We start from the raw sequence: 27,542 nt of genomic DNA, 5'->3' as shown, positions 1-27,542 counted from the left end.
AATGGGCTGTGGCATTTGTGGGAGTGGGGTGAAGCTCAGCGGGAGGAGAAAGGAGAGGTCCCAGATATTTTTTTAAATTAAAATTTTAAAATTAAAAAAAATGAAAATTTTAAGTTCTTTTAAAATTTTCTTTAAAAACCTCACCTTTTAACCAAATCTTCACTCTGTATATGTAAATACATTTAGGGCTGTGCATATGCTATTGTAATTTGAGGGTGTAATTTTAATTTTGCTAATTTTATGTCACAGCTATTAGCATTACATTCAGTGGTCTATTGAAATTACAGTGCACCCTTGCCTTACGTGGGGATCCGTTTCGGATCTCGCCATGTAAGGCTAGTTCCGTGTGTGCTTGAGCCGCATTGAAATTAATGGGGCTCGTGCACGCAGCGCACCATTTCCTCGTAGTCATGTGGCTTTCAGTGTAAGCTGAATGCATGTATAATGTGCTCGCATATGACGTGGGCGCGTTGTATGATTTATGAGTAACATTAGTGGAAAAGAGAGCATTATTAGGATCCTGTATGGCATGAAATGGGAGGAGGCTGATAGTGGGGGGTGATACCATGAATTCCTGCAGTGGGTGACACCAACCCTAGGGATGCTATGGATGGTTGAGGGAGGGGGATGAGTGTTACCCTGTTTTGTTGCACTGGTGAGCACAGAATAGTGGATATATCCAAAAGAGTGGCTTTATCTTTCAAGGAACACTTCAGCTCCTTTGGCACAACATTTTGGGACACTTCAGTTCTTTTGGTATGTATATCAACAGCCAATTTGTAGATAATTGCCTTATGCAAAAGGGTTGACAAATACAGTGGGCCCTTGATAGCCACTCGGGTTTGGTTCCAGGACCCTCTGTAGATACTAAAAGCTGTGGATGCTCACGTCTCCTTAAATACAATGGCATCATACAATGGCATCCCTTATATAAAATGACAAAATCAAGGTTTACTTTGGGAATTTATGTTTTTTAATATTTTCAAACTGTGGATGATTGAATCAGTGGATAAAAAATCTGTAGATACAGAGGGCCAACTGTACTGTATTTTAAAGCCATGGATGGTTGAATCTGTGGATGCAGAATCTGTGGATATGGAGGGCCAACTGTAATTTTAATACAGCTTTATGTGTGGGATCTACTATAACCATGATCCTTTCCCTGTCATACTTTCAAATGTTGATAGAAATGTTGATATGAAAGAATGTTAATGCTTAAACCGTCTGCCTATTCCTCTCTGATTCATTACAATTATCTGCCATCTTGTTTCATTTTGAGCAACAAACAGATGTTGTCTGTGCAACTCATTTGCTGAATAAGGTCTACTTGATGATGTTTAAGTTTCCAGTCTAGTTTTACCAAAGCCACTTGACCTTTAGCAGAAACAAAAGTAAAACGAGAATGCAGAACAGTGATTTTTCAGGAAAGAATTATTTATATACCTCAAATATGTTTTTCATTAAAAATGATATTTATTTATACCATACATACTTCAAAAACAGTGTTTTTTGTTCCTTAGATATCATTTAGCAATTGGTTTGTTTTGCCTTTTCAGTATTTGTTCTCACTTGGTTCCTAATAACTTGGGGGTGTTTGAAGAGACAGTGCAGTACAGATAACACTACAAAGGTTCATATGGTTAGGAAGAACACACCTTTACTTTTCTATGTTCCCTTTCACAAGCATACGGTACATACGCAGCGTAAAACAAAACAAAGCATCTCTTCATTCAATTTTATAAAAAAAAGTAATTAAGACTTTGGAAAAAAAGACAAAGCACAATGAAAAATAATCAAGTCAGCAAAAATTGTGGAGGTTTGATGTAAACATATTTTTGATATAAACATATTTTTGACACACTGGTTGGTAACATTTTAAAGAGTCTATGAATTCGGTAAATAACGTGTTCACTGTTTCAAAAGAAGCAAATGTGGCCTAAAATAAGGCATTTGACTTTTTTTTTTTTACACATACATGGAGATACAGCAAGTAGTGTTTCTGTTTTCTTTTTGAAATACTTCTGTGGCTCACAATGTTCCCAGATAAGCGAATGTTAGTCAGGACTAAGTCCCATAGAAACTGATGGGAATTGGTTCCAATGGTGAAAAGGGAAATTATTTTTCTAGACTAGTTTCCTGTGGTAAAATTAACAGACTGGTTTGCTGATATGCAACTCACAGTTGCTGAAATTGCATAACAGACTCAAGTTGGAAGCTGAAAACAACCAAGCATTTCTGGTTTCGCAGTTACAAGAGAAATGTTCTAGGAAAGAAAAACATTCTCTTTGAGCTAGAAATACACAGCATGTGGAAATATTCCTTGTATATCCCGTTTTCTTTTTTTTTCAAAAAAAAGGATCTGTTATATGACACACACCATAATGATTTTGGCTGTAGACTAAGCTTGAGTAAATATCATCATTCAGTCAGTATGCTGTGGTAAGGTAGGCTGCCAGTGTGGTTTGCTATGCTCAGACAACATGTGTAAACACCAGAAACAAAACAAAACAGAGCAAAACAAAAGATTTGGAGACCAGCTTCTCCCTGTCTTCCTTAATCATTGGCTTCCTTTCTGATGTGCTCTTTCCTAACTCTAGTGTAATTCTTCTCTGAAAAATTGTGTCGGGAAAGTACAAAAGACCATTACAAATTGTCCTGGGTACCCCCGCTCCTACCACCACCATTGCCACAAGCTTTTGATTTCTCCAAAGAGGAAGTTACTCAGTGAAAAAAAAAATCCTCACATATTCTCCAAACTTTAAGTGCTTGTGCCATTAACGGCTTTGGATTGCTTCTCTAAAAGCTTGCCTTAATCATACGCTGGAACTCTCTGGTGCACACTGAACAACTTTGCAAAAGTCAGAATTGTTTTTGTCGTTTTAATGAAACTAAAGCCTTAGTCTTCAGGAGAGGACATCCAAATCTGTTTTGGGGAATTCATATTCAGATCCCTATAAATGTTATGGGTAAGGAGTAGCTTTTGTAAACCCATCTCTCCCACACTGCCTTTGACATGTGTCTCCGTAGTACAATTTGGGGAGAGGGATATGTGATAAAACACCATCACATTCCGTCTTTTGATACATCCTGCATATGGCAACCAATGGCCTGGAGTGGGGAAAAATGTCTGATATAAAGAAATTATCTTACATGTTGCCTTTTTAGAAGGTCAATTAGAAAATATGGGGGGGGGGGTGGGTTGATAATGATGTCAGTTTGTGGCAACCACACAACTTACAGTGCAATCTTATGTATGTCTCCTTGGAAGTAAGCCCTTTTAAATTCTATGGGACTTACTTCCAGATAAGAATGCACAGGAATGCAGTCCAAGAAACAGGTACATATCTCCTGAATGCCTATATTTTCTTATTTAAAGAAATATCTCCATCATCTCTGACTGTGTAGCTTTCAGTTCCTTTTTTAAAAAAGAACTATGGCCTTGTTTTGTGGGTATGGATAATATTTAGAACCTGAGAACATGTCAATCTATTCTTTCCTTCCTCCCAGTTTCCAAGGATTTTTTTTCCTGACTGCCAAAACAGCATCTGATTCTATTTTGGTTACCGAAAACTTGTGCAAAGTTGGCAGCTCTGTGTCGAGACTTAACACTTTTTGTTCGGCACTCTTGTTCCATACTGACCAGACCACTTGTAACAAAGTGTATTCTTTTTTTCCTCTCTCTCTCTTTCTTAATAAGACACTGAAAGTATGGCAATACTTTTAAGGGAAAAAAGGGCATGGATATTATTACACATCCCCACATTGTGTAAGAAAAAAGTGCATGACTGGATTTATGTAAGAGTAACAAGACCAAAACAAAAACAAAACCCAAAATAAAAATAAAAACAAAACACAAAAAAAACCTGTATCCAATTGGGTGCTCTAAAGCATGCCAGCACCTCCTTATTACGCCTCTCTAGCAGATAGTTAAAAAAGACCTTGTGTTTTTTTTCTTTTTGTAAAAAAAAATGTGCATTGAAGCTAATATAAATGAATAGAGCGAGCCAGCAAACTATCCCCCCACCCCCACAAATCTAACCGCTGGATGTAAATGTAAATTCTGTTTAAAAAAAAGAACCAAAAGAAAAAATTAAATCACCATCAATACAATTGTTTTACATCACGGGCCCTTCAAGGCTCAATATATACAAGTGTAACAGCCATGCATCGTTGACGGTCCTCTGAATGGTTTAAAATACGCAAAGGACAACAGAAGTTGTTATTTTATCCTTTCTCTCTCTCTCTCGTTCTCTCTCTGCAGTGCTTTGTTCGTTTGGGGGTTTTCCATTTTGTGCCCCTTCTTTTTCTAAGATTGCAGGCAACAGTCATAGGTAGAAGAAACAGTCTCTTTGGAGATGACCACGTATTTCATAACAAAAGTGGGGCTTTAAAATGCAAGTTTGTTCATTTTTTGTTTGTTTTTGTCTTGTTTAGAGCAGTGGAAACTTCATCCCAGGCTAACCCTCACAAAATAAAAAATCTTAACAAAGCAAAACAAAACTTAAGGAGGAAAAGGGGGAGGGGAAGCACCTGGTGTTTTTACGTTTTCTTAAAAAAGAAAAAAAGATATATATTTATATTCATATTTATATATATTTATATAAGTCTGTAAATGGCTGTTCAAAGATGCCAGGCTCTCCTTGAGAGCTGACATTTACCAAGTCTGTCTTTGAACTAATCTAGTGAAGTTAATGGAATGTTTTTATGCAGGTTAGGGTTCTGACTGTGTCGGTTCCGGCTCCGGACAGAGGAAAACATCATGTTGCATCCAGGGATTTTGCACTTGTGCATTTCTCGCAAGTGCACAGTCTTGTAATGCACCCTGAGAGTCCCTTTGTTGCTGTACATTTTGTGGCAAATGTTACACATGATCCCCCCGTTGTTCATGGAAACGCTGCTAAACATGAGGGATCCTGGGACTTCGGTACCCATGCTGACTCCTAAGGCTGGGGCATCAGCTTTGTGCGAGGATTCTCCACTGTCACTTGCCCCATCAACATCGTCGAGGAGAATCCCCTCGTCGCTCCCTGCGTCAGACTCTCTTGAGGAATGAATGCTACTGCTAGACTGGATGCTGGAGGTGGTGCTCAGGTCTAGCACCATGTACTCTTCTGACATGCCCCTTCCATACCCATTCAGATGTGAGTCCTCAGTACCTGCTGGGGAGGATGTATCTTCCCTTATATCAAACCCCATCTGATGTGGGGCCCCATATATCTTCATCAAAAATTCATCACGGAGGTCCTTGTTAAGTGAGGGCTGAGAAGTATCCAGTCCCATGTCATCCAGTTCTTTGGTCAACAGTTTACGGTGCAGGTTTATGTTAGCACTGTGTCTAGGAAAGAAGAGGAAAGGGATGGGGAGGAAAAAAACAGCATTGTTGATTACGTTTATAATGCAAATCTTACACATTAAATCAAGATCGCAACAAGTAACTTCATGCAATACAACTACTATGACTACTATCGTGGCTGCTGTCCCTTTCCTTGGAAATTAGGTGATTGACAGACAAATACCAATGCTTCTACAAATGCAAGACAAAATTGCTACAAATATACGCCAACTCTCAGTTTTTCTCAAGTCTTTGTGCTCCAATTAGTCTTACAAGAAATGGCATCTCTAGTGTTTTTTGGTTATGTACTTTATATGAGGCTAATAAAAAATATCAATGAATTTACAGCACTGCTCTTTCCCAAAGCCTACTATTTCACAAGAACTAGGCAGGGAGGAAGAAAAACAGTGGAATCTTTTTTGAATGTGCAACATTGGAATCATTGGGTCACACTGTGATAGTGGAAACTGTTAGCACTGACTAGTTGGGACAAAGGATACTATAAGCTAGTTTATTCTCTTACCAATGGCAGTGAAGCACACACAATAAAATATTTTTCAGCATTTATGATGTTCAAATAGAGTCTGAAATCTCTTTGAACTGTAAGAGGACAAGCTATTTGATAAGGCATTGTGACTTAAATTTATAAATATGTGCTTAAATTTGGAACCTCATTAGTATGAGAGAAATGGAGTCCATGTTGAGTTATAAAGAATATTTTATTCTGAAGAGTTCTAGAAAGTCATACTGAATGAATGTGATTCCACTCTGCTCAACACTGATCCAAGGCACAAATGTGGCCTTATTACTAAGGTTTTTATTTTTATTATTATTATTCCTGCATTGGACTTGTTTAAATTAATGGTATCCTTCCTTCCCTCTGTCCTTATTTCTGCAGGCCAAGGATGTAAAGAATATTTTCCTGATCTTCAACAAGAAAGGGTATCTCTGCAAACTGAGTCACCCCCCCCCCCCCCCAATTAAGAAAATGGCCAATGGCTGCAAGGGGTTTTTTTTGGGGGGGGGGATTGCATTTAAAGGTTTCTTTACTAAAAAAAACTCGGTTTTGCACAAAACTCAACAAATTCCACAGAAAACAGTGGCTGGCATGACTGTTAGTGAGTTATGATGGCATAAAGTGGACTTATTCATGACTCACTTTTTTTAGTCATTGCAGAGCTTAGAAAGTATGCTCTATAAACTGCACAATGACCAGCCCACAGTTTCTCAGTTGCAGCTCCCCATGTCAACATATCTGTTTCTTAACGGGGGGTGGGACAGACCAGCATCTAGGTATGTTACTACAGCTGGGTGCACAGCAGTGACATCCTCCAGAGGGACCTGCAGCAGACTCCCATAGCCCCCTATGGATTCTTCTTGCTATGTGTCCAGCTACAGAAAGATAGCTGGATGCCTGTCTGCTACTTTGCCTGATCCCCACTGAGGAGCTGCAGCTGAGAAAATGAGGGGTTGGAAACATATTGCAGGCATGTGTCATAGCTATATCTCTTGATCCAGGTTCTTAGCTAGTTTTTTTGTGCAAGTTTTCTGCAGATCTGTTGCACACACAATCTGTTGCACGCACGCACACACATGTAAATACATTTCTTCCACAAACAAAAACCTTGCAGTGAGAAAAAAATAACTGCAAAAATGCTCAAAATCTGTGCAATTTTGCACACTGAGAAGACATTTGAAGTCACTTGTTCTGGCTTGTGAGAACAAAATAAGCAAATAATTAGCAGGTAGGGGAATTAATAAATTACAAAAAGAACACATGAAAATGAATGGAAAATCTATTAAAATTAAAATTCTGATTCTTTTTAATCTGAGATTATCAGTGCTGGTCCATAATCTATCAACTGCCAGTTCTTTCCAATTTCTTGCCAATGGGTTGCTGATCTGGCACAATGGGGGGAAAGGTGCTAGTTGCCACATCACATAGCTTAAGTAGCACTGTCATAAGCGATCATATACACTATGGTGGTAATACTTGAACTTGGCTCTGCCTGCACTGAGGATCCTCAAAATCTTCTCTGCCTTACAGCTTCAAAGCACAAGTCAGTAGGGAAGGACAGAAAATAAAATGGTAAATAACAACAGCAACAACAATAACAATATCATTATTGTCATTGCTGTCAACAACAACAAGATTTCCAATCCAAATTTAGCTGTGTACAACACAACAAACTGTGGCTGGTGATATGCATCCCCAACCACATTGTAATACAAATGTAAATGTCTATTCTCATTCTCCTCTTGTAATTTCATTAGGGGCTAAATATCCAAATGTGCACAGCAAGACTGATTCACATCTGGATCCAATCTGGGTTTGCAGCTCTTGATGTACAAAGCCAGACCTTTCTGCACACGGATATCCCTTGCAGGACTAGGGTGGCTAAGTATAAGGATGATATAATTGGAGTCCTTTATGTTATTTGAACATGGCTTGTACAAATAACACTTTTATGAGTAGTGTATCTCTCAACCAGCTGGGCTCTAAAACATAGCAGAAGAACTCAACTGTGCATTATAGCAAGGGAGAAAAGATAGAACAATGCAAACTTAATTTTCCATAGCTATATGTGTGATTCATCATACCTTGTCACAACTCATTTACCTTATTACATATAGCAACCAGGCTATCAGCCTGTACTCCTGTGATAGAAGGCAGGTGGCTGTTTGTAGTTAAAGGGTGGACAGATATTCAAGGTAAATTTGGGTTCCAAATGGAGGTTTCTCCCCATGGAGAAGAGCTACTGAGAGATACATCTGTGGAACGGGGGACGTAGTGGAAAGCATATATTGTTCATTCATTCCCAGGAGACTGACTATCTTTTCATAGCAAGTAATGTACTACCACTTTTTCTGAACATTGAAGTATGTTACACATATCCCCCACACTGCACTTACGAAGGCTGAGCTTACCTTGTGATAAGATCAGCTTTCTAATCTTTTGCTAAATCGAGATCACAAAAGAAAGAGGGAGATAGAAAGAAAAAGACAGAGAGAAAGAGACAGAGAGAAAGAGAAAGAGAACAAATTCACATTCCAGTCTGGTCACATCTGGCTTTAAAAAAGAGAGAGAATCTTAAAACAATAAAATGCAGGCTAAAAAATGCTTGAGCCATGAGATCATTTTCTGTCACCCCTCATCTCACTTACACTGTTGTCCTGATGGTTACTGGACCAACCGCACAATCTCATATCATAAATCAAATCAGACAAAGGCAAATTCACATCATCCACAGATTTGTACTGAACAGATGCACAGTGTTCATATACATGGATGATAAATAAACAAATCTTTGGCAGAAAGATTTCTTACCCATTCTGGTGTCAGATGGCAAATTATTCCAAGGGAAATGGTCTCAGGAAAATACAAGAAGCTCTCAATTGTGTATGTCTACTGCTTAACTAGATACAGTTATGTTTCTTGTTAATGTGCATGGATGGCAATATTACAGAGGTTTGTGGTGCAATGTATCTTCACCTATGAAGTGTGCTTGCTCCTTACTGCATCATGCAAACAAGCTGAAGTATGCTGGCAATGTTCACTGCAATAATATAGTGTCTGCTGCATGTGGTTAACTTCATGAGCCTACCATGAGAATCCAGCAGTTTTTACCACGGCTTTTGAAAGTAGTAAAAATTGACTGGTGGCCATTGCATAGGAACAGTATGACCTTGTGCTACATTTACAGTGCCTAAATAATGTATGTGCATCTTTGCGTTACTTGAGGGAGCAGAAGAAGCACTACTACTGTTTCTCCTGTCCAGTTGTCTCCTAATATGGCCTGTTGGAACAGAGGAACTCAGGGATGTTATATAGTAGACAGACTGATGGATTATATAGCTTTCAGGTAAAAACAGAGGGAAGAGATCCCAGTTATTTGTTCTCCTTGCTCACTGGAAACTTTAAATTTACATGTTTGCTTTCTAGAGTGCAACCTAATAATATTGGTTACAACAGCACTGTGTGGTAGCTTTAGCTTGTGGCTTTCCTAGAGTTACCCAGTGAGTTTGGTAGTTGTATGGTCATTTGAAACTAGGTATCTCACAACCCTAGCCAGCTCTGCAATCACAGCAGATCTCATGTGGAGCAGCTTCCAGCTCAGTGTTTGAAGGGCAGTCACATCATAGTTTTTTCATGTGAGCTGAATCTACGGAGTTTATCACACGGGGGAAATCCCATGCAAAAACGGGATTTAAAAGCTGGAAAAAACCCGCAAAAGTGGGTTGATTTTCACACGCATCATTGTTACAGTGGTGTTAACCCAAACGGAAAGTTGACAAAAGCCACTCCCTTTTACTTTCGGAATTTTCCAAAAGTAAAAAAGGAACAGCTTTTGTCTACGTTTCGTCTACTTTCCATTTGGATTAATGCCAATTTAACAGCAACGTTATATGAAAATCAACCAGCTTTTGCATCCCCCCCCCCCATTTAAACCCCTGTTTCTGCATGGGATTTCCCCCATGTGATAAACTACTAAGTTTTCTCCTCCCAGTTTCTCCCGGCCCCATTAAAACAGTGTAAATTGACTTTGATATCAGTCTGGTTCAGGAGCAGTATGCCTCTTATTCCTGAAGCATTTTGTTTTCTGCTGACAAAAAACAAGAGTCAAGAACCTATGGAAATTTACTATTAAAATTGACCAAATTACAGAACAAGGAAACATGAATTGTACATCTGTGGGAAAACCTACAGTCCTCAACTGAAGGTTGCTTTGCTGATAATAACTTGTTAAAGGTTGCAGCGCATTTTTGCTATCAATAGAAAGTGATGCCATACCCATTCACTTATCATTTATAGCACTAGCTATCAGTAATCTAATTAAGCTATGTACCAGCCCTTAATATCTGTCAGGCAAACGATGTGCAGAAATGTGTGGACAAGTTCTGGCACTTTCGTCAGCAAGGTCCCTTTTCCGCTGTCAGCAGTACCATTGGCTTCTGCTAATATAATTACATTGACTTTTATTCAATTAAGTGCCATTCCTAGCTTTAAAAAAAAACTTGCTTTATCAATTGATTCAGGTGTAATGCAATAATAAAGATGAACTCATTGCAGTGCATTAGCCTTGCTGTTCATAACTTCTGAACATGAGTTCATTCATAGTAGTCGATTTCCATTACGCAACCACAGTCCAGAAGAATTGATTCTGTTGCATTCATTTCTTAATCTATATCACTGGTGTTGAAGAATCCCCTTCAACATCATATGGAAATCTAAACAGATATATGCATCTGATACATTGGTTTGGTGGGTTTTTGTGTTTGTTTGTTTTACATTTTTAGATTTAATATCAAAATAATGGAGTTTAAAATCCATTACAGTTCGGATGCTTTATTAAAATGCACACCAATGTCCATATAATTATGGAGAGGAAATGGGTTGGAACCAACTCAGTGAAAACAATGAGACTTAAGTTAGGCTCTGTGCTATCGATGAACAACTTGGATCCATCAAGTGACTCTAGATAAAGGCCAAAACACGTATGGGATGAACCAAAGCTGAATTGTTTGTCCATGCAGATGTTCCACCATATTTAAATATACTGAAAAAGTGTATTCTATACTATCAATCAGTTTCTATACTAGCAATCTGTAGGTTGGTGAGTGTATTGCTGAGCTGCAAATAGAACAGTGCAAATACAAAGGATCCAATGCTTAGCACATTACCTATGTATTTGTTGTTGTATAATTGGGCTTCCCTCTAGATTTTTCAGATGTTTCAACTGAGGACAGGCTTCCGACATTACTTCAAAAATTTTCTTTAGATAAAATCTGAAAACACTTGAAATGTGTGTGATGTTGTTCCAAGGAATGTCATTCCTCTTATCAAAACTGTTCTAGTTTCTTTCAAAAATTCTCCAGACATTTCCCTTCAGGAGGAATTCCCCACTGCACATTGATTCTGAATTTCTCTTTGGGTTAAAAAAATTGTGGAAATTATACTTATTATCTTATTCAGGCACACAAACAAGGTCTACTCCTAAATATCCTGTAAATATTAAAACTTTTTTTTCACTTTACCATCATTTTTTGTTCTATGATTGTTTTTGTTTACTCTACACAATAAAAGCTGCTCTTGTTGCTAGCACACAGCTTTGCAAAAATACCATTTAATCTGGAATCAGGATTTGTTTTTTTGACTGCATGACTCCTCCTCCTCTTATAAGACCCATCCTAACTCTTCTTTTCCTACTACATCAGGTTATTTGCTGTATTTTCAGCTACTATCAGTTATCCCTCCTTTGAGTGACATAACAATCACACATATATTACATTTAAACAAAACCAAGCAAAAGCTTAAAAAATCTGGGTCACAATACTAATACATTACTTTAATGAGGGTTTTAAGTCTATTAATAAATCTTAATCTGATAAAACAGACACATTTGGGTTTTAAGGAGGTTGTTTTATTGTGCCTTCATGTCATTTCTGATTTATGCCAACCCTAAAGGGAACCTATCTTGGTGAAATTTGTAGGGGGTTGGTTGACTCTGAAGCTGAGAGAGTGTGACTTGCTCAAGGTCACCCAGTGAGTTTCCATGACTTAGTGGGGCTTTGAACCCTGATATCCAGAATCACACTCCAGCACTTAAACCACTACGACATGCGAAATTCATAATTCCATCTAGTGCCCTTTCATCCTAAAATGTGCTGGAATGTGTTGTTTGCAAGATAAACTGTGCCCATTTGGCATACACTGACACTATACAGTTACAGCATCCCGGTTCCACTTTAACTGCCATGGCTACTTCTTGTGAAGTCCTGGGATTTGGGATTTATGGGGGGTATTTAGAATTGTTAGGCAGGAAGTTCTAGTGTCTCACCAATTAGAAACCACAGGATGTAGTCATGGTAGTTAAAGTGGAATATAATGCTATAAATGTGTATGGAAGACAGGAGCTCCTGATCAGTGGAAAAACAACAACAGAACTCACATCCATTTCACCCAACAGCCCACTGTTATTCTAGCATTATGCAGCCTACTCTGTCTAATATCTTGCTCTGTGTAACAAAGATCTAACTGTATGCTTTCTGATTTTAAGGCTCATTCACATAATAATTTTTGACAAAAAAAGTCAAGACAAAGTAATTCTTACTGATAGGATTTGCAAGGTAAAGGGGTCTTGTGAAGATTCCTGTATACAGGCTGAGTCTCCGGCATACAGGTTGAGTCTATGTAGCATTCTGAAATCTGAAACACTCCAAAAACCCAAACTTTTTTCATGGGTGGCTGAGATAGTGACACATTTACTTTCTGAGGGTTCAATGTATAAAAGCTTTGTTTCATGCGCAAAAATATTTTAAAATTCTATAAAATTACGTTTAGGCTATATATATAAGGTGTATATGAAACCTAATAAAATGTTGTGTTTTGATTTGGGTTTCATCCTCAAGATTTCTCCTTATGTATTTCTATGCAAATACAGGTATTCCAAAAAAATAAATAAATCCAAAGCACTTCTGGTCCCAAGCATTTTGAATAAGGAAGATTCAATCTGTAGTTAACATGGAATACAAACCACTTTTAACACACTACTGCCAGGGAATAACTATAGCTGTGACAGAGCCATTAGTGCCCTTAACAGCTAAAATTAATGTAATCTAGGAAGCCATCCTTAGACATGCACACTTAGGCCCAGTACAGACCGCTGGTTTGTGGCGGCCTGAGGCCAATTCTAGGGTTCCAGAACATGCAGCATCTGCATGCTCCAGAATCCTAGTATGTACGGACAACACCATCTTTACACAGCGCCATCCATACTGCAAGCATCCATGACTGCAAGCATGGCCCAGCATCTGCACCTCCAGGTGTTGCTCTTCTGTTATGGATGCGTCACAGTGTGCCAATGGCACACTGATGATGGTGTCCGCGTGTGCCAAGACGAACCTGGAGGACCACTGTGCAGTTTTGCTCCTGCAGTGACCCTCCAGAGGAAAATTGGGCACCTCCAGCCCACTTTTTCGGGGCAGTATGTACCACACCTTACTTAACGTCTCTAAAGAAAGCTTGGAAATTGTAACTTTGTGAAAGGCTAAGGCAGTTGGCATACAACTCCTGTGGACCTCCAAAACATGACAAACAGTAAAGGATTGTGAGAGAGATAGTTCTGAAAGTTGGATCACTAAAAGGACATCTATCTCTGTCCAAAGCTCAAAGGAACACCTCAGAACTATCTTTTTCAATACACTTATGAAAATGTATGAGGATGGGTAACTTCCAGTGTTACTTTATGGCGGAGGTAAACCCATTATTCTCATCTTCTTTGAAATCATAATGAACTGAAGGAATTTGATCTATACAGAAAATAGAAAAGAGTTCTCATTTCCTAGCCTTATAAATGTCTACTCAGATGTAAATCCTACTGAATTCAATGGGAATAGATATTGAATTCAAGGAAATAGATATAGCACTGCATCCTTATTTCTAATGCTTTATGGTTGGTCTTGCTTTTTTTTATTAATGAGAGAGAGAAGCTTTGGCGCTCACTTATGGAAACATCTGATGTAACACACTGCAGAAGAAGAAGACCGACAGACAGACACACATGTTGTGTACATTTTCTTTTGAAGTGTACTGGACCAGATGTTTCCAGAAGTGATGATGCCTAATTTGAGTTCTTTTCATTGCTAACATTTAGGACAGTGGTGTGTCACTTATTGAAATGTGGACAACTTTTACTCCAGCAGCGTGTGCAACATTTGTTTCTAAAGCTTTTAATGAATTTCATAGAATCTGAGAAAATATTAACCTTTTATAGGAAGAAAATCCAAAAGGTAAAAAACAGTTCAGCACCTATTAAAAAAAAAAAGTAAAGAAGTGCTTATTAAATGCAGGAAATAAAGGACAAGCAATTTTTTTTTTTTTTTTTGCAAATTAAAGACGTGGAACCCAGTCATTACAATCCCTTTCAATATGAAACAAATCATTCACACTGGTCACGAAGACAGCTCCCTCTCCACTCAAATTATTCACTTGAAGATAAGCTCTCACCACACTCTTTAGGGGTTTAACTAATTTACTGCACAGATACAGCACGTCTGTTGTAATAACAGGTAGGATGTATTGGGGTCGACCATTTATCAGAATTAGACTTCTTTTCTCAATCCACAGTGAATGATGCTGCCTACACTGCTCCTCATTCTCAGAGCCTGCCATCCCCTTACGGCCCCTAATGTGGCAGGCAAACAAAATTGACAGTCTCATCTTGTCAACAAGGGGCGATTCTCCTGAGAAGCCACTTAACTTTGCAGAGGAAGCAATGTATTAATGTGCCTGTCCCAGGAATGTTAATCATCTTCCAGCTTCCTCTGACTCTGACATGAAGAAAATCACCAAATTTGTTTACTAAATGAATCGTAATATGCTAATAAGAGAGCATGACATATATGGTAAAGCCAAACAGATGGTTTGTTTACTCCACTTTGCAACTTTATAAATGTTGTAACTCAGAAGATGTTAGCAAGAATTATTGGGTTGCTGGCAGGGGCGATCAAGCCTTTTGCATACAGAATGCAGAGCCAGTGCAATGGGGAGGAAATGTTATCACTACAGAATGCACACCAGTGTTACTAGCAATATGACATTTGGGCAGGCTGTCCATGGCCCACCTGAACAGGTGCATCCTCTGATTTTTACCATGCAAATGTCCATCTGCTATCTTTCCTGCTTGTATAATTCTTTGTTAAAGTAAAATCTGAGACTTCTGTACTCTTGAAAAGGCCTGGTAATTCAGTACATACCTGTTGAGGTGTTAAGTGAGATGGCTCTTACGGTGCGAACAGAATTACATTTTCCCAACAGCTGCGTGTGCTCAAAAGCATCAAGGTCAAGGCACACTCTTAATGTATTACTATTGTTGTTCATTAAAGATCAAAAGGCATTACAAACGACAAGCATAAGTACTGGCGCAGTTGCCAGAGTTACTCAGTAATAGTGTAAGTTGTACTGTGACACTTCAGCCTCATATTTTACCAGCTGCCTGAACGCAACATGTCTCATAACAGAAGGAAAAAAGAAGGAAGGGCACTTAAAACTGATCAATAAAAGTATACAGTAGGCATCAGAATGCGGTGGCAATTTGGCTGGCTTCATAGGCTTGGTTGTGTGAGATTATTGAGTCCTCATTGCTATCTAGGATTTCAATGTCTGTCTAGTACACACAGCTTCATACGTACCTGTGGAACATAGTTTCAGTGGTTTTTATTGGCCCTTCTGTAGGCCATGCATGAAAAGTAGAATATCTTCTTAATGAACATCTATTTTCTGAGATGTATTGCTTGAGATATTTTGATGTGAGAGTGATATTTAAAATGAAATGGTTGATCCAAGCTTTGTGCTTACTTGTCTCCTCAGAACATTCATGCAACATTTATTACTATTCAGGAATCCGTGAACTGAATCCTCTAATTTCAATGCTGCCTTGACCATCATATTTAGAAGAAAGATGGGTGAGACGCAAATTTTATAATGAAATAATAAAGAAACGCCTGAAGCTTAAATATTTTGAATTAACTTGTCTGCCTGCACCAGTGATGTCACATGCTTTGTGGTGCTATACTGGTGTAGAAGTTGGTATGCCACCACAAAGCATCAGCAGGCCAAAACCTTTTTATTCAGACAAGCTTTTAAAACAGAAAGTTTTTAAAGAATCAGCTAGAGTCGTGCTGTACTATTTTAATTGTACTGTTTTTAAGAGGTTTTATCTTCTAAAATTACATTTTACTTTTTTAATGTGGGATATGTTTTAATATTGTAATAGTTTAATTCTACTGTAATGCTCACCTTTTGTATATTTTAAATTGTTTTATATATTTTAATTGTTCATTTAAATTGTGAGCTGCCTTTTGTGTCCCAAGAATGATGATGATGACCTCCCTTTGGTAGGTTATACATTGACATAAACCCAGTAAAGCTACCACAGCATGTACATGCACTGCTGTAAACTCATTCCTAAGAGCCTGAACATTTGCATCACACATCTGGCATGCATTTTCAGTTAAAAGCCTGTTCAGATGTAGTACCTCAAAAGGGACCAGCTGAAAAGGCTTCCTGACACACCCATGTACCTCATACTTTATTATTTATTGAGTTATGACTGATGCCAAATGCTTGGGCTGATTTCTCTGAAAAGCACTGCAGAAGAATTGGGATTGTGCTATGTATTTTGATAGTGGTTCATCTCAGAATGTAAGTGGTTAACATGCATGTGTGGAAGTACTGAAGGAGTTCCCTTCTTCTAGATTGATATGCTGGGAACAGTTAGACAACACAATGATGAAGAAACCTTTTAGAATAGGGTTCAAAATATTGAATGAAGGAATGCTTCTTAAAAGGGCTGATAATCTCAGACAAGTTGATTCACTATTTATCAATGACATATTTGTTCTTATATTTCCTAAATTATAGGAAAGCTATGGAAGGCAAATTCATACTTCCTTCCAATATGTTAAAGCTCATGTCTATGAATGTAGAAACAAAACTCAAAGCTCATGACAAGACTGGTAAAAAAGAAAGCTGAAAAGAAAGTTAGCACATCAATCAGATAAGTAGATGGTACTATAAAACCTCCCCCTTATGAATTCAAAGATATAGATGTGTTAGTCTGTAGAATCAGTATGCAGAGAGATCTTGTAGCACTTTTGAGACTAACTGAAATAAAGAATATAGATTTCAGTCTACATCCTCAGATGCATATCTCTCTCTCTCTCTCTCTCTCTCTCTCTCTCTCTCTCTCAAAATACCATAGATATATGCAGACTATATGCATCTATATAGACTACATGCATCTGAGGAAGTAGACTGAAATCTACAAAAACTTATACTGCCAATTTTTTTATTTCAGTGAGGGGCTGTACAGACCAGCAGTACGCGCCACCTGGGGGGGGGGGGGCGGTGTGGGGGTGTGGCATTTGGATGACGCATGCCCCAATGCCACCTCCAAGCCAGCGTCATGCTGCCTGCCTGACGGCATGGTGGATGGCATTACAGCGCTCCTTTGGTGTGGCATTCACTTGCTGCACACCAAAAGAAGCATGGAGTAGTGTTGCGATGGCGGCAAGGGCTACCTTTTTTCCAGGCCAAAAACCAAAAAATTTGCAAATTACAATTTTTTTAAAAAAAAGGAAAGCTATGGAAGTCAGCAGTTATTGGATGAATCCAGTTGTTAGTCCTAATGCAGTAGACACACTGGATCAACTGTTGAATCCAATAGTTTAAATCCCATTGATTCAATGTGTCTATTCTAATGGGGGAGTAGCAATTGGATTCAGATCCTATAATGAAAGTCTTACCATCGATTTAGAACTTACATAACCATGACAAAACGAAAGCTCAGAAAAATCACTGCTTAGTTCAACCTTTCCAATTATTTTTTTGGGGAAAACAGAACCTTGTAAATAAATATCAATGTCATTTGGAATGCAGGTGAGCACTATGATGATATTTCAAACAGTCTGTGCCAGCTAGAATGCAGCTTTGAGTTCTGATACACATTGCATTGGCTCTCCTTTTTTCGGCCTGATTCTCTCTCTCTCTCTCATACACAATGTTTCTCATGATATTTTTAGTAATTGTCTAGCTGTGCTTCAATGGCTGATTACTCTCAGCAATGTATCTTTGCCAACTCTAGCCTTCAGTGCTGGGATCCCATGAAATTCTTCCATACTTGCTATTGCTTAGTAAATTCTGAGAGCCTTTAAAAAAACATATTGACTAGGGACCAAGCAAAGAGGAAGTATGAATTCAGTTTGCCTTCCAAGGATTACTTTGGAGCAGAAACTGTTAGCAGCTGTCCCAGCCTGACGCTTATATCTCATCTGAAACATCTACTCACTCCTGACCAACAAAGAAAATTTCAATAAAGTAGTTTTACTGGTTTAACAGCAGCAGGCTCCTGGGATTGTCAAAGTGCTAAGGCTTTTCCAAGGAGAGAAGGAATCAGCAGCTGAAATATAATTAACCTTCTATTCTCAATGCAAAACTGCCACACACATAGGAGCTCTGCAGTCTATTAGTGAAGTTATAACGGCCAACAGGCAGAAGCAAAATTGGTCAAAAGTTGGCAGCTGCTGTCATATTTTTAGAATTATGATTAATGACACTAATAATGCAGATGATTACTGATATGTGTATCTCCTGCAGTTTATCATATTGCACTGGCTGCCTACGTCCACAATAAACACGATGCTATCATTTACCTCTTTATTGAAGGCAATCCTTCCTCTTGTGAATGAGCACACACTCTAATTACTTTGTAATGTTTTATGTCTCATGCATTTTGCAACCCTGGATCCCAACAACTGCTCTGAATCTACCATTGATTAATTACAGAATGCTTAATCAAAATTTAGAACCTAATGTTGTCATTTATGAGCACTTTGCATTGCCAAGGTACTTCTTGTTCCAAGTAGTAAGAGTGCTGGGTTCAAAATCAGTCCCACAAAGGGACAGACTGCCAAAGACTTTTTCCTCTGGTATTTTGCATTTATGAGTCCTTTCTTGGTTGGCTTCTATTTTAATTGCCCATTGAACCCAACAGGCCTGTCCTCAATGACTTCAGGACGTTTTGGAACAGACATGATAAATTAAAGTCTATTCTACTCCAGCTCTTATTTTTTGTTTTTTAATTACACTATTTTCATCTTTTTCTGTGGAAGGGGACTGAGTGAGAAACCTGGTCTCACAATAATCTTGGGTTACCTCCCTCAGAGTAAAGGTCTTTCCAAATGACGGCACAGTTTTGAAGCAGTTAAACAAGTGGGGGGGGGGGAATGTAGGGACAAATACATAAGTTTTTTTTAATGTGGATTTTTATGGCACTGTCATACAACCATTCACCGTTGAAGTTAAGTGTTTTTTTAATACCATTACTGAACTGCTGAAATGGATGCTAATATAGCTTGGAGTGCTAATGTCAAGTCCTGGTAATAAAAAAGACAGACTGCTGAATGAAATAATTTCAAGTAAAAAAAAATATAGAACAAAAGTGCTCTCGCTCTCCACTTTTATTGAATTGGGACTGACTGAGCCAATTGCTTTAGAAGTCTGTAAAACACAATTACTAGTGAGCCGAGTGACCCAGCTGTGCCCCCTTTGTGCCGGTATGGGCTAAAAAGGCTGTGGAATTAGTGCGGCTTCTTTCTCTGGCTATCAGGCCTCAGAAGCTCCCTAGTGAGAAGGTGATGTCCTCTCTACTAACACCTGGCTCCATTTTGCATGAAATCTTGACATACCATTGTGTGAAAGCCGCTGTATCTTTATTACATATCAAGGGCCCCGAGAATTGATCCAACTGAATGTGATTTTCACCTCCATTCTTCCTTTTTCATATAAAAGCACAATCGGTGGCTATCAATTTAAACCTGGATTAACAGACTTTTTTCTCCCGATCTCTTAAATTCTGAACGCAAAAGCTTTGCTTGAGATGCATCGGCATCAAATTAACTATTTTCAGTTTATATTTTCAGCTAAAATGGTCTCAAGTTTACTTATGATGCTAAGCAAATAAATATGAGGAAAGCATTGAACTGGAGAGCAGTTCATAAAATAAGTAAGGAACTTCATAAACCACTGAAAGTCAGGGCCACTAAAGTTTTAGTACTAACAGTCTTTTAGCATGAATTTACAACACTTGTTTTAAATCATACTTTTGGACATGAGGTTAAAATCTAGAAATATTATGAAATTAATGTCTTCAATGCAAAATCAGTCTGTTTCCAGGCACAACAGAAAGTTAGGTTTATAAATGACTTTATGGCTTATGTCCATTCTATCTGAAAGACCACATTTCCCTATATGATATCCTCAGGGAAGTCATTCTGTCTCTCCATCTACCATCACAAGTATTTCTGGTAAGGACACAGTAGAATGGCTTCTCAGTTAGTCACCTCTTGGCTTTCCTTCCACATTTTTATTTAAAAACTTTTAAAAATTTAGGCAGGGATTTGGATATTAGCAGGCTGTTACAGGTTATTTTAATGGAGAGGTATTTTTTATCTTCATTAGTATTTTTAATGTTTTAAAACTGTTTTAAATCAGTGTTTTATGGGGTCATTTGTTTATTTATTAACTACAAATTGGTTTTCCTCGTATTTTGATTTGAACCTATGGTCTCTGATTGAGAGAACGGTAAGATATAAACAAATCAGAACAAGTAAGTGAATCTGAGTATGTCAAATACAGTAAAACTATGGATGATTATAACAAAACAGATTTTATCAAACTGAAGGCTTTAAAATTTTTATTTTCTTCTCTACATTGGCTATCAGAAATCTCTTGGGGGACACACATGTCAGTTTTAAAAGTTAAACTACTGTGTAATAAAACAAGAAGTATTGAAATAATGCTGAGGGTTTTTTTCCAAGAGGAAACTGAAATGTGAAATGAGTTGCTAATAACTTATTGGCTCAGAGGAAAGACTTACATTAAAGCTATCTCTCTATCTATATCTAAATATTGTGAGTTAAGACTTCTAGATTTTAAATTCTGGAAGCTTCCATTCCTAAAAATTAGAAAAGGAGCTGGTTTCACATCTTGTGGATCATGATAGGCTTATTGTCTCCCTTTACTATTACCAACAGTTTTGAAAATATGATAGCTGTATCCAGTGACCTAAAGACTGTTATGGCACATTTACTAAATTATAATACAAGTAAATACTGAGGTATATACATTGGGCTCTTGATATCTGCTGGAGTTTGATGCTAGGACCCCTCCCCCTGTGGATACCAAAATCTGTGGATGCTCAAGTACCATTAAATACAATGGGATAGTAAAATGGTGTCCCTTATATAAACAGCCAAAATCAAGCTTTGCTTTTTGGAATTTAAAAAAAAAACACCAAACTTTCAAGCAATTGATGGTGGAATATGTGGAAACTTCTAGAGAAATTTAAATAGTCAAACCAAGTAAATGAATGGCAGGCACAAGTGGTGAATGCAGATGAAGTGTCAGTCTTATGGGTGGACAATGTTAATCCTCCAGATATTTCTGGACCACAGCTCCCATAATCCATTACTGTTGGCATTTTTTAAAAATATATTTTTAAGTCATGGATGGTTGAATCTATGGATAAAGAACCCAGATAAGATGAACCAACTGTATTTAGCTTCTGAATGCAAACCTAGGCGGGTTACAAACCGCCATGAAAGTACACGCGGAGCGCGTACTAGGGTTAGGGAGGTGCGGTGCTTCCGCACCTCCCTAACCTTAAGACGCGCTCTGCGCGTAAAAAATGACGGCGGCCGTTCCAGACGGCCGCCATCATGAGGACGTCACGGCCGCGCCGCCTCTACACGGGGCGGCGCGGCCGTGACATCCTCACTCCGCGCTAGGGTGCCTAGGGCGCCCTTTCCGCGGACCAGGAAGGAGCTCCATTTCGGAGCTCCTTCCTGGTTTGCAGCGGCGCTTTGCTTCACTGGGCGCAGCCTTCAGACGGCTGCGCCCAGCGAAGCAATGGAGAAAGGGGCCAAGTGGCCCCTTTTTCCTTCTCCCCGCCGCCGCGGGGTGTCCTTGGGGCTTGAAGCCCCAGGGACACCCCTTTTCAGGCTGCGGGGAAGCGGTGTTTTGCTGCTTCCCCACAGCCTGAAAAGCGGCGGATCGGGGCCTCAGTGGCTGCCGTTCTGGCCGCTGAGGCCCCGATACACCAGGGAAAGGGGCGGGTGCAGACCGCCCCAAATGGGCGGTCTATAACCCGCCATAGGGACTGAACATACAGGCCAAAATAAAGCTGCTTCAGGTCACTTTGGAGGTATGCTATTTAAATGACACACATATTTTAAGAGGCCAGAAGCTGCGTCAAAGCTGTGCTCTAGTCCTTAGGAATGTAGCATGGCTTTGGTGCGGCTTCCAGCGTCTTATGATGCATGCAGCATTTAAAAAGCATATGTCCGAAGTGTCCCAAAGCCCTTTATTTTGGCCTGTCTGTATGGACCCATAGCTGGCTTAAACTGATAATTTTCTGAGGAGAGGATTTAGGATTTATGTAGTTTCAGAGCTCAAAATTAAGAAGGCAACACTTCAAGACAGCGGGTTGCTTTTGGAAAAGCCACATATGGACAATTGTAATTTTAGTTCATATATTGGCCATATATGTTGAAATTGTACAAGTAATACTCATCTGTAATGAGCATGAAACACATGCATTTTGGCAAAGATTTTCTTCATTCATGGCTTTGTTTCATGAGTACTTTTAATCAATTATCTGTGCAGTTCATATCCTCATAGAATAGTAGGCTTATCTCTTCTTTGGCATCAGCATGTATGGTCTTCACTGACTCAAGAAAGGCACCTAAACCTCTCTGAGAAAAGCAATTAACTCCTTAGTTTAGTTTAACTTTCCTGCAATATCAATTTATTTGACAGGGTTGCATTGTTTTAAAATTGCCTAGTTACAGTTAAATTGCATCTAGTTGTGAATTTAGATACTGTTCTAACACTGAAAACAAGCACTAAACAATCAGCTTTTCTATCAACTTCATTATGTCTCTGCATATCTTTGTGAGGAGCAATTGATTTTAGCCAGCTTAAAAACCTGTTCCTCCCTCCTTTTCAGGAAGGCTACCAGATGCCTTTAAAGTGACAGTGTTCTTTATTTTATATGACATTTTTAAATGCAGTTAATAATGTGACTAAATATATCTTGCTTGCCAAGGTTTACAAATAGGATACTACAGGATTTTCAGGGCTGTCAAGGGAGAAGTACTTAAGGTGATCATATATGACCAAATACACCTTTCTCCAATAGCAAAATACATTAGATGAAGACCTTTCCACTTTGTTTAGCTTTTATTAATCACTGCAAGGTGTTGATTTTCCTGGCATTCTAAAATTATAGTATCTCAGTTCCAAAAATATTAGGAAAACTGATTTCTGAACCACTGTTTTGGATAGCAGATGAAAACAACTAGACTGAAATAAACAGCAGAAATGCAAAACCATTACAGGCTGGACATACTTCTGATAATGGTTTGTGTGTGTGTGTGTGTGTGTGTACCATCAAGTTGCCCATTGACTTATGACAACCCCATGAATTTCATAGGGTTTACTTAGGCAAGGAATACTCTCGGGTGGTTTTGCAATTTCTTCCTCTGAAATGTAACCTACAACACTTGGTATTCATTGGTGATCTCCCATCCAAGTACTAATCAGGGATGACCATGCTTAGGATTTAAGATCAGAAGAGATCTGGTGACTTTAGAGTATTTAGATAGGAAGACAGTATTAAACAGAATAAGCCACTTCCTGTTTGTGTGGTTAATGTGCTAAAGCAAGACATTTCATGCTCAATAGTTTACTAGGATATTCATATTTCCAAGGGTACCATAGAATTTCTGTCTGTATCTCAATATTTGTTTAAAAAGAAAATAACACATTAATGGATTTAAAATGTTCAATTAAGTTATTATCCAAAGAGTTGAAGTCTTCAAATGCTATATTTTGCCCTATACAGTTTTAAATTACAGCTATATACACTTAAAAGCACCACTGAGCATGAACTGGCTTCTTCCTCGAAGTTATGGGCTCCTCTGTGCGTCTTGAAAAAATAGGCTAAAAAAGTTGGCTTTCTAAGTTTCAAAACATAGCGGGATGATTGGCAAACGTGGGGGAATGGTTGCTATTGTCTTGAAGAGGTGATAACAGGAGGTAGGTAGTAAGTTTTCACATCTTCACCTTTGTTGATAATGTATGCAGTGGTTCTTCAGAGGTATTTGATGTCAATTTATTCAAGCACACCTGTACAGGGCTGGAAGTCAGGTAACTAGATGAGCAAGAAGTATATGCTTCCGTTTTCAATATAACTACCCAGAGGCCTATCTGCAAACAAATTTAGTTCTGGAAGCATCAGCAAGTTTTTATAAACCAAATACAGATGTCTTTCTTCATACAAATCAACGAGTTTACAAGTTTAAATCTGGACTGATTTAACTAGCAACCTAATGGCAGAATCACACTTGGCACCAATAGTTGCCTCATATTTATTTATAAGTCACCCTGAGCAAATATTATTTTCTTTTTAAATTTATTCATGGGGTGAATCACCTTTCCCACCTTCCAGACAAACACACATGCTTTTCGTTCAGTGAAAATTTAAAGACAAACTTTAACAATTGGCATCCTTTACTCAGAGGACGGCAAAGCATAATGTTCCTTTCTTTGTTACTTGGAACAGATAGTCCAACTGTTGGAAGTGCATCTATTTTACATAAATTTAGGACATGAAAAAGCAAAGTGACTTGTCCGCCTGGACATCAAACCCCAACGTAACTGAAAGTAACAAGAAATATTTACATTGCCATCACTGACTGAAATACAAATAAAATAAAATAAAAAATAGATATTGGGGCAGGAGAACCTTGGTCCTTTCATATATTGATGAAGTATTCCTGATTTCATCCCTCATCATTGACAGACAGAATAAGATTGATGAGATAATGATTCCACCAGCATTTGGAGGCCCAAAGTTTTCCTGTTGTTGATTAAAGGGTGCAGCGTATGATAGACCCCTTAGCTTGACTGGTAGGCATCTGAATGTGCAATACCCAATCAACCAGATGTTACTGAAAAGCCCACAAAATATTTCATTTATGAGGCCAACCAAAATGCACATACAAACTGTCACAAGCTTTCAAAGCTCCACTGGTTCCTTCATCAGGCAAAGGTGTTAGAAATCGCAGAGGAGGGGGGAAATGATGATGTTAGGCCTGCATTTTGTCAAGATGTTGTTGATGTTGTTCTGAGTATGCAGGGATATCTATGCAGGCAGCCACCCCTCCTCCTGGCTATCTGGCACTGAGAGACAAAGTATTTTAAAGTCCAGAAAATAAAATTTAAAGTCCATTAACAACCCCAAAAGGTATTTCCTTTGAGATCCAGGATGTTGAGACACGTTGTGACATGCATTTTGTGCACTCTGGTTGTCCCAATAGATGTATCACTATCTTGTGGATTTTGGATGTTATTGTACTTTGCTATATGGGCTACATGGGTACTCCTGGATATATTTGTCTTAATTTTTAATAGTGGTTTGTAAAGCTTCTTCTTGTAGTGTGAGAACTGTTTGAACAGAATAGTTGAATTACATTTGGTGAACTTGTGAGGTTACCCAAGTAGTTAACTACTACTACTACTACTTCTATTACTTCTATGTCTACAGAGATTTTCAATAAAATAATGTCTTACACCAAATGTTAAATGTGATATTATTCGCGTGTGCATTAGGTTGGATGTTTCCCATTTGTGGTACAGCAATTAGTGCTGAAATGGCTATAATTGGGTTCTAAAGTTAACAGCCCATTAAGGTGACTGAAATAAGTTCTCCTCTCAGTGTTATTACTCCACTTATTTGGCAGTGGAGTCAATACACTGGTTTACATCTTCAAGGTCTTCTTTGCTACTTGAAGGACTAGACATATAATGGGCTTTCTTTGTAAGATTTCTTTTAAGAAATAATCTCTAGGAAGGTCAACATGAAAACCTTAAATTATACAAAGCTCACTAGACTACGATTTAACTCAAAATGCTTACTCTTCTGTCTAGTGAGAAGGTTTGGCATAATGCCAGTATAAAGGATTAACAAGAAGAATTAGGTCTCAAATGCAGTCATACATGGGAATGTGAGTACATCCAGGATATATGAGACTGTAAGCAGCTGCAAGACCACTGCCCAATCCTTCACACCCTTTGTATCTCACATTCATTGGACGGTCATAGTTGACCTTCTAATACGGTTAGCAGCAGATACTGAAATACTGAGTTAATTTTTTTTAAATGGCTTATTTCAGTTTCTGCATAAAAGTCTGCAAAAGTTACCAGCACTTTTGAAAAACCAGATAGACTTTTTATAGGTTCTGTGGCTGAATTGTACAGAAAACAGAAATCCAGATCATCATTCATATAGTTCTTTGGGTGTGTCAAGAACAACTGTGGCATCACATGGCATTACAGTCTGAAGTTCACAAAACTGCAGTATTCATGCAAAACTATTTATGAAGAAAAATGAACTTCCTATCTATTTTCTTGTTAAGATTGAGGGGGGATCCCTGTACTGGAGGACCTCTGTTGCCACAAAAATTGATTCCTTGCAAACAAGGTGGCTATGAATCCTCTTTCCTCAGTGCAGTCCCTTCATATATTCCCCCAAATGAACTTTGAAGATCTGGAAACGCCCAGGAAACGGTTTTCCAAATTTATGGAGGTTGCAGGGAGAAGGAGGAAAGAAACTTCAAAAATTTCTGCCAGAGGAACGTTTGATGTAGCCCACTATATTCTACAGTATAATTTAACAAAAACTGAGTTAAATAATCCAATGTGATTCAAATGCATTGCTTTGACTTTCTTTTTATCAACAGACTAGCTGAAAGGAAGCTGCTACCACAATATTCATGGCTGTTTATTTTTTGTTATCTCTCAGCAGACAAGGGTCTGATCCGTGCTACATTGGGTGCCGCTATGCCTGTCATAGCAAGTACAAAATCCAACCTAACACTAACAAGTCCTGGATGGCCTCCAATGGGTTTTACCACTCCTCCACTAGATCCTGTGTTACAGAATCCTTTACCTAGCCATCTTGTGTTCCCAGCTTTTCATAAATGCATGACAGTCAGGATATGAAGTTCATATGATGCTGTCTCATCAAATATTGTTGGCCAATTTATTATATTATCCAAAGATATTTTTCTAGAACATCTATCTTGTCTATCTCTGTTTAGCTAGTTCTGAAAACATGTACTTAGGAAGGTTAAAATATATTTTGTATATTCTCTCTCTCTTTCTCTCTCTCATCAATATATATGTGTGTACATGCAGTGTGTGTGTGTGTGTGTGTGTGTGTGTGTGTGTGTGTCTATATACACATATACCCACATGAAACTTTCTTTCCACAAGGAGGACTGAGCTAAAATTATCTTAAAGGAACTTCAGAAAGCAGATTACTGGACAGCAGGTTTATGCTGCATGTACAATGACAATGGCAAGCAAGATAAACCAAAATATTATTTAATTCAAGTTAATCCTGTTGATTTCAAAGCAAGACCATAATGGTATGTAGAGTTTTCTGAAAGTACTTCTCACTGCATTCAAGCAAGTTTCATTCCAAGTATCCCAAGATACAAAGAGCAGCTTCAGTATAGGGGACTAGAGGTAGTGTAGCAAAAATGTGGTTTTCTTTCCCCCTTTAATTAACTGATCTCTATGGCA

At 38.4% G+C, this 27,542-nt stretch overlaps 1 protein-coding gene across 2 annotated transcripts in view; it reads right to left on the bottom strand.

The window, feature by feature from the left end:
* Positions 1-1,489: 1,489 nt before the first annotated feature.
* The window catches only part of BNC2 (basonuclin zinc finger protein 2), a 334,091-nt gene continuing 308,038 nt past the window's right edge, over positions 1,490-27,542 (bottom strand). For both annotated transcript variants that reach the window (XM_089489441.1, XM_089489448.1), the window contains one exon: positions 1,490-5,335. In XM_089489441.1, coding sequence (XP_089345567.1) covers positions 4,675-5,335 — 661 coding nt within the window. In that variant the 3' untranslated portion in view covers positions 1,490-4,674. The remainder of the gene's footprint in view (positions 5,336-27,542) is intronic.

Source organism: Sceloporus occidentalis, unplaced genomic scaffold, assembly GCF_023333645.1.
Source record: "Sceloporus occidentalis isolate IW3139 unplaced genomic scaffold, rSceOcc1.0.p SCAF_1, whole genome shotgun sequence".
Classification (NCBI taxonomy): domain Eukaryota; kingdom Metazoa; phylum Chordata; class Lepidosauria; order Squamata; family Phrynosomatidae; genus Sceloporus; species Sceloporus occidentalis.
The sequence above is the reverse complement of the archived record's forward strand: the minus strand, read 5'-3'. Positions and strand labels throughout refer to the sequence as shown.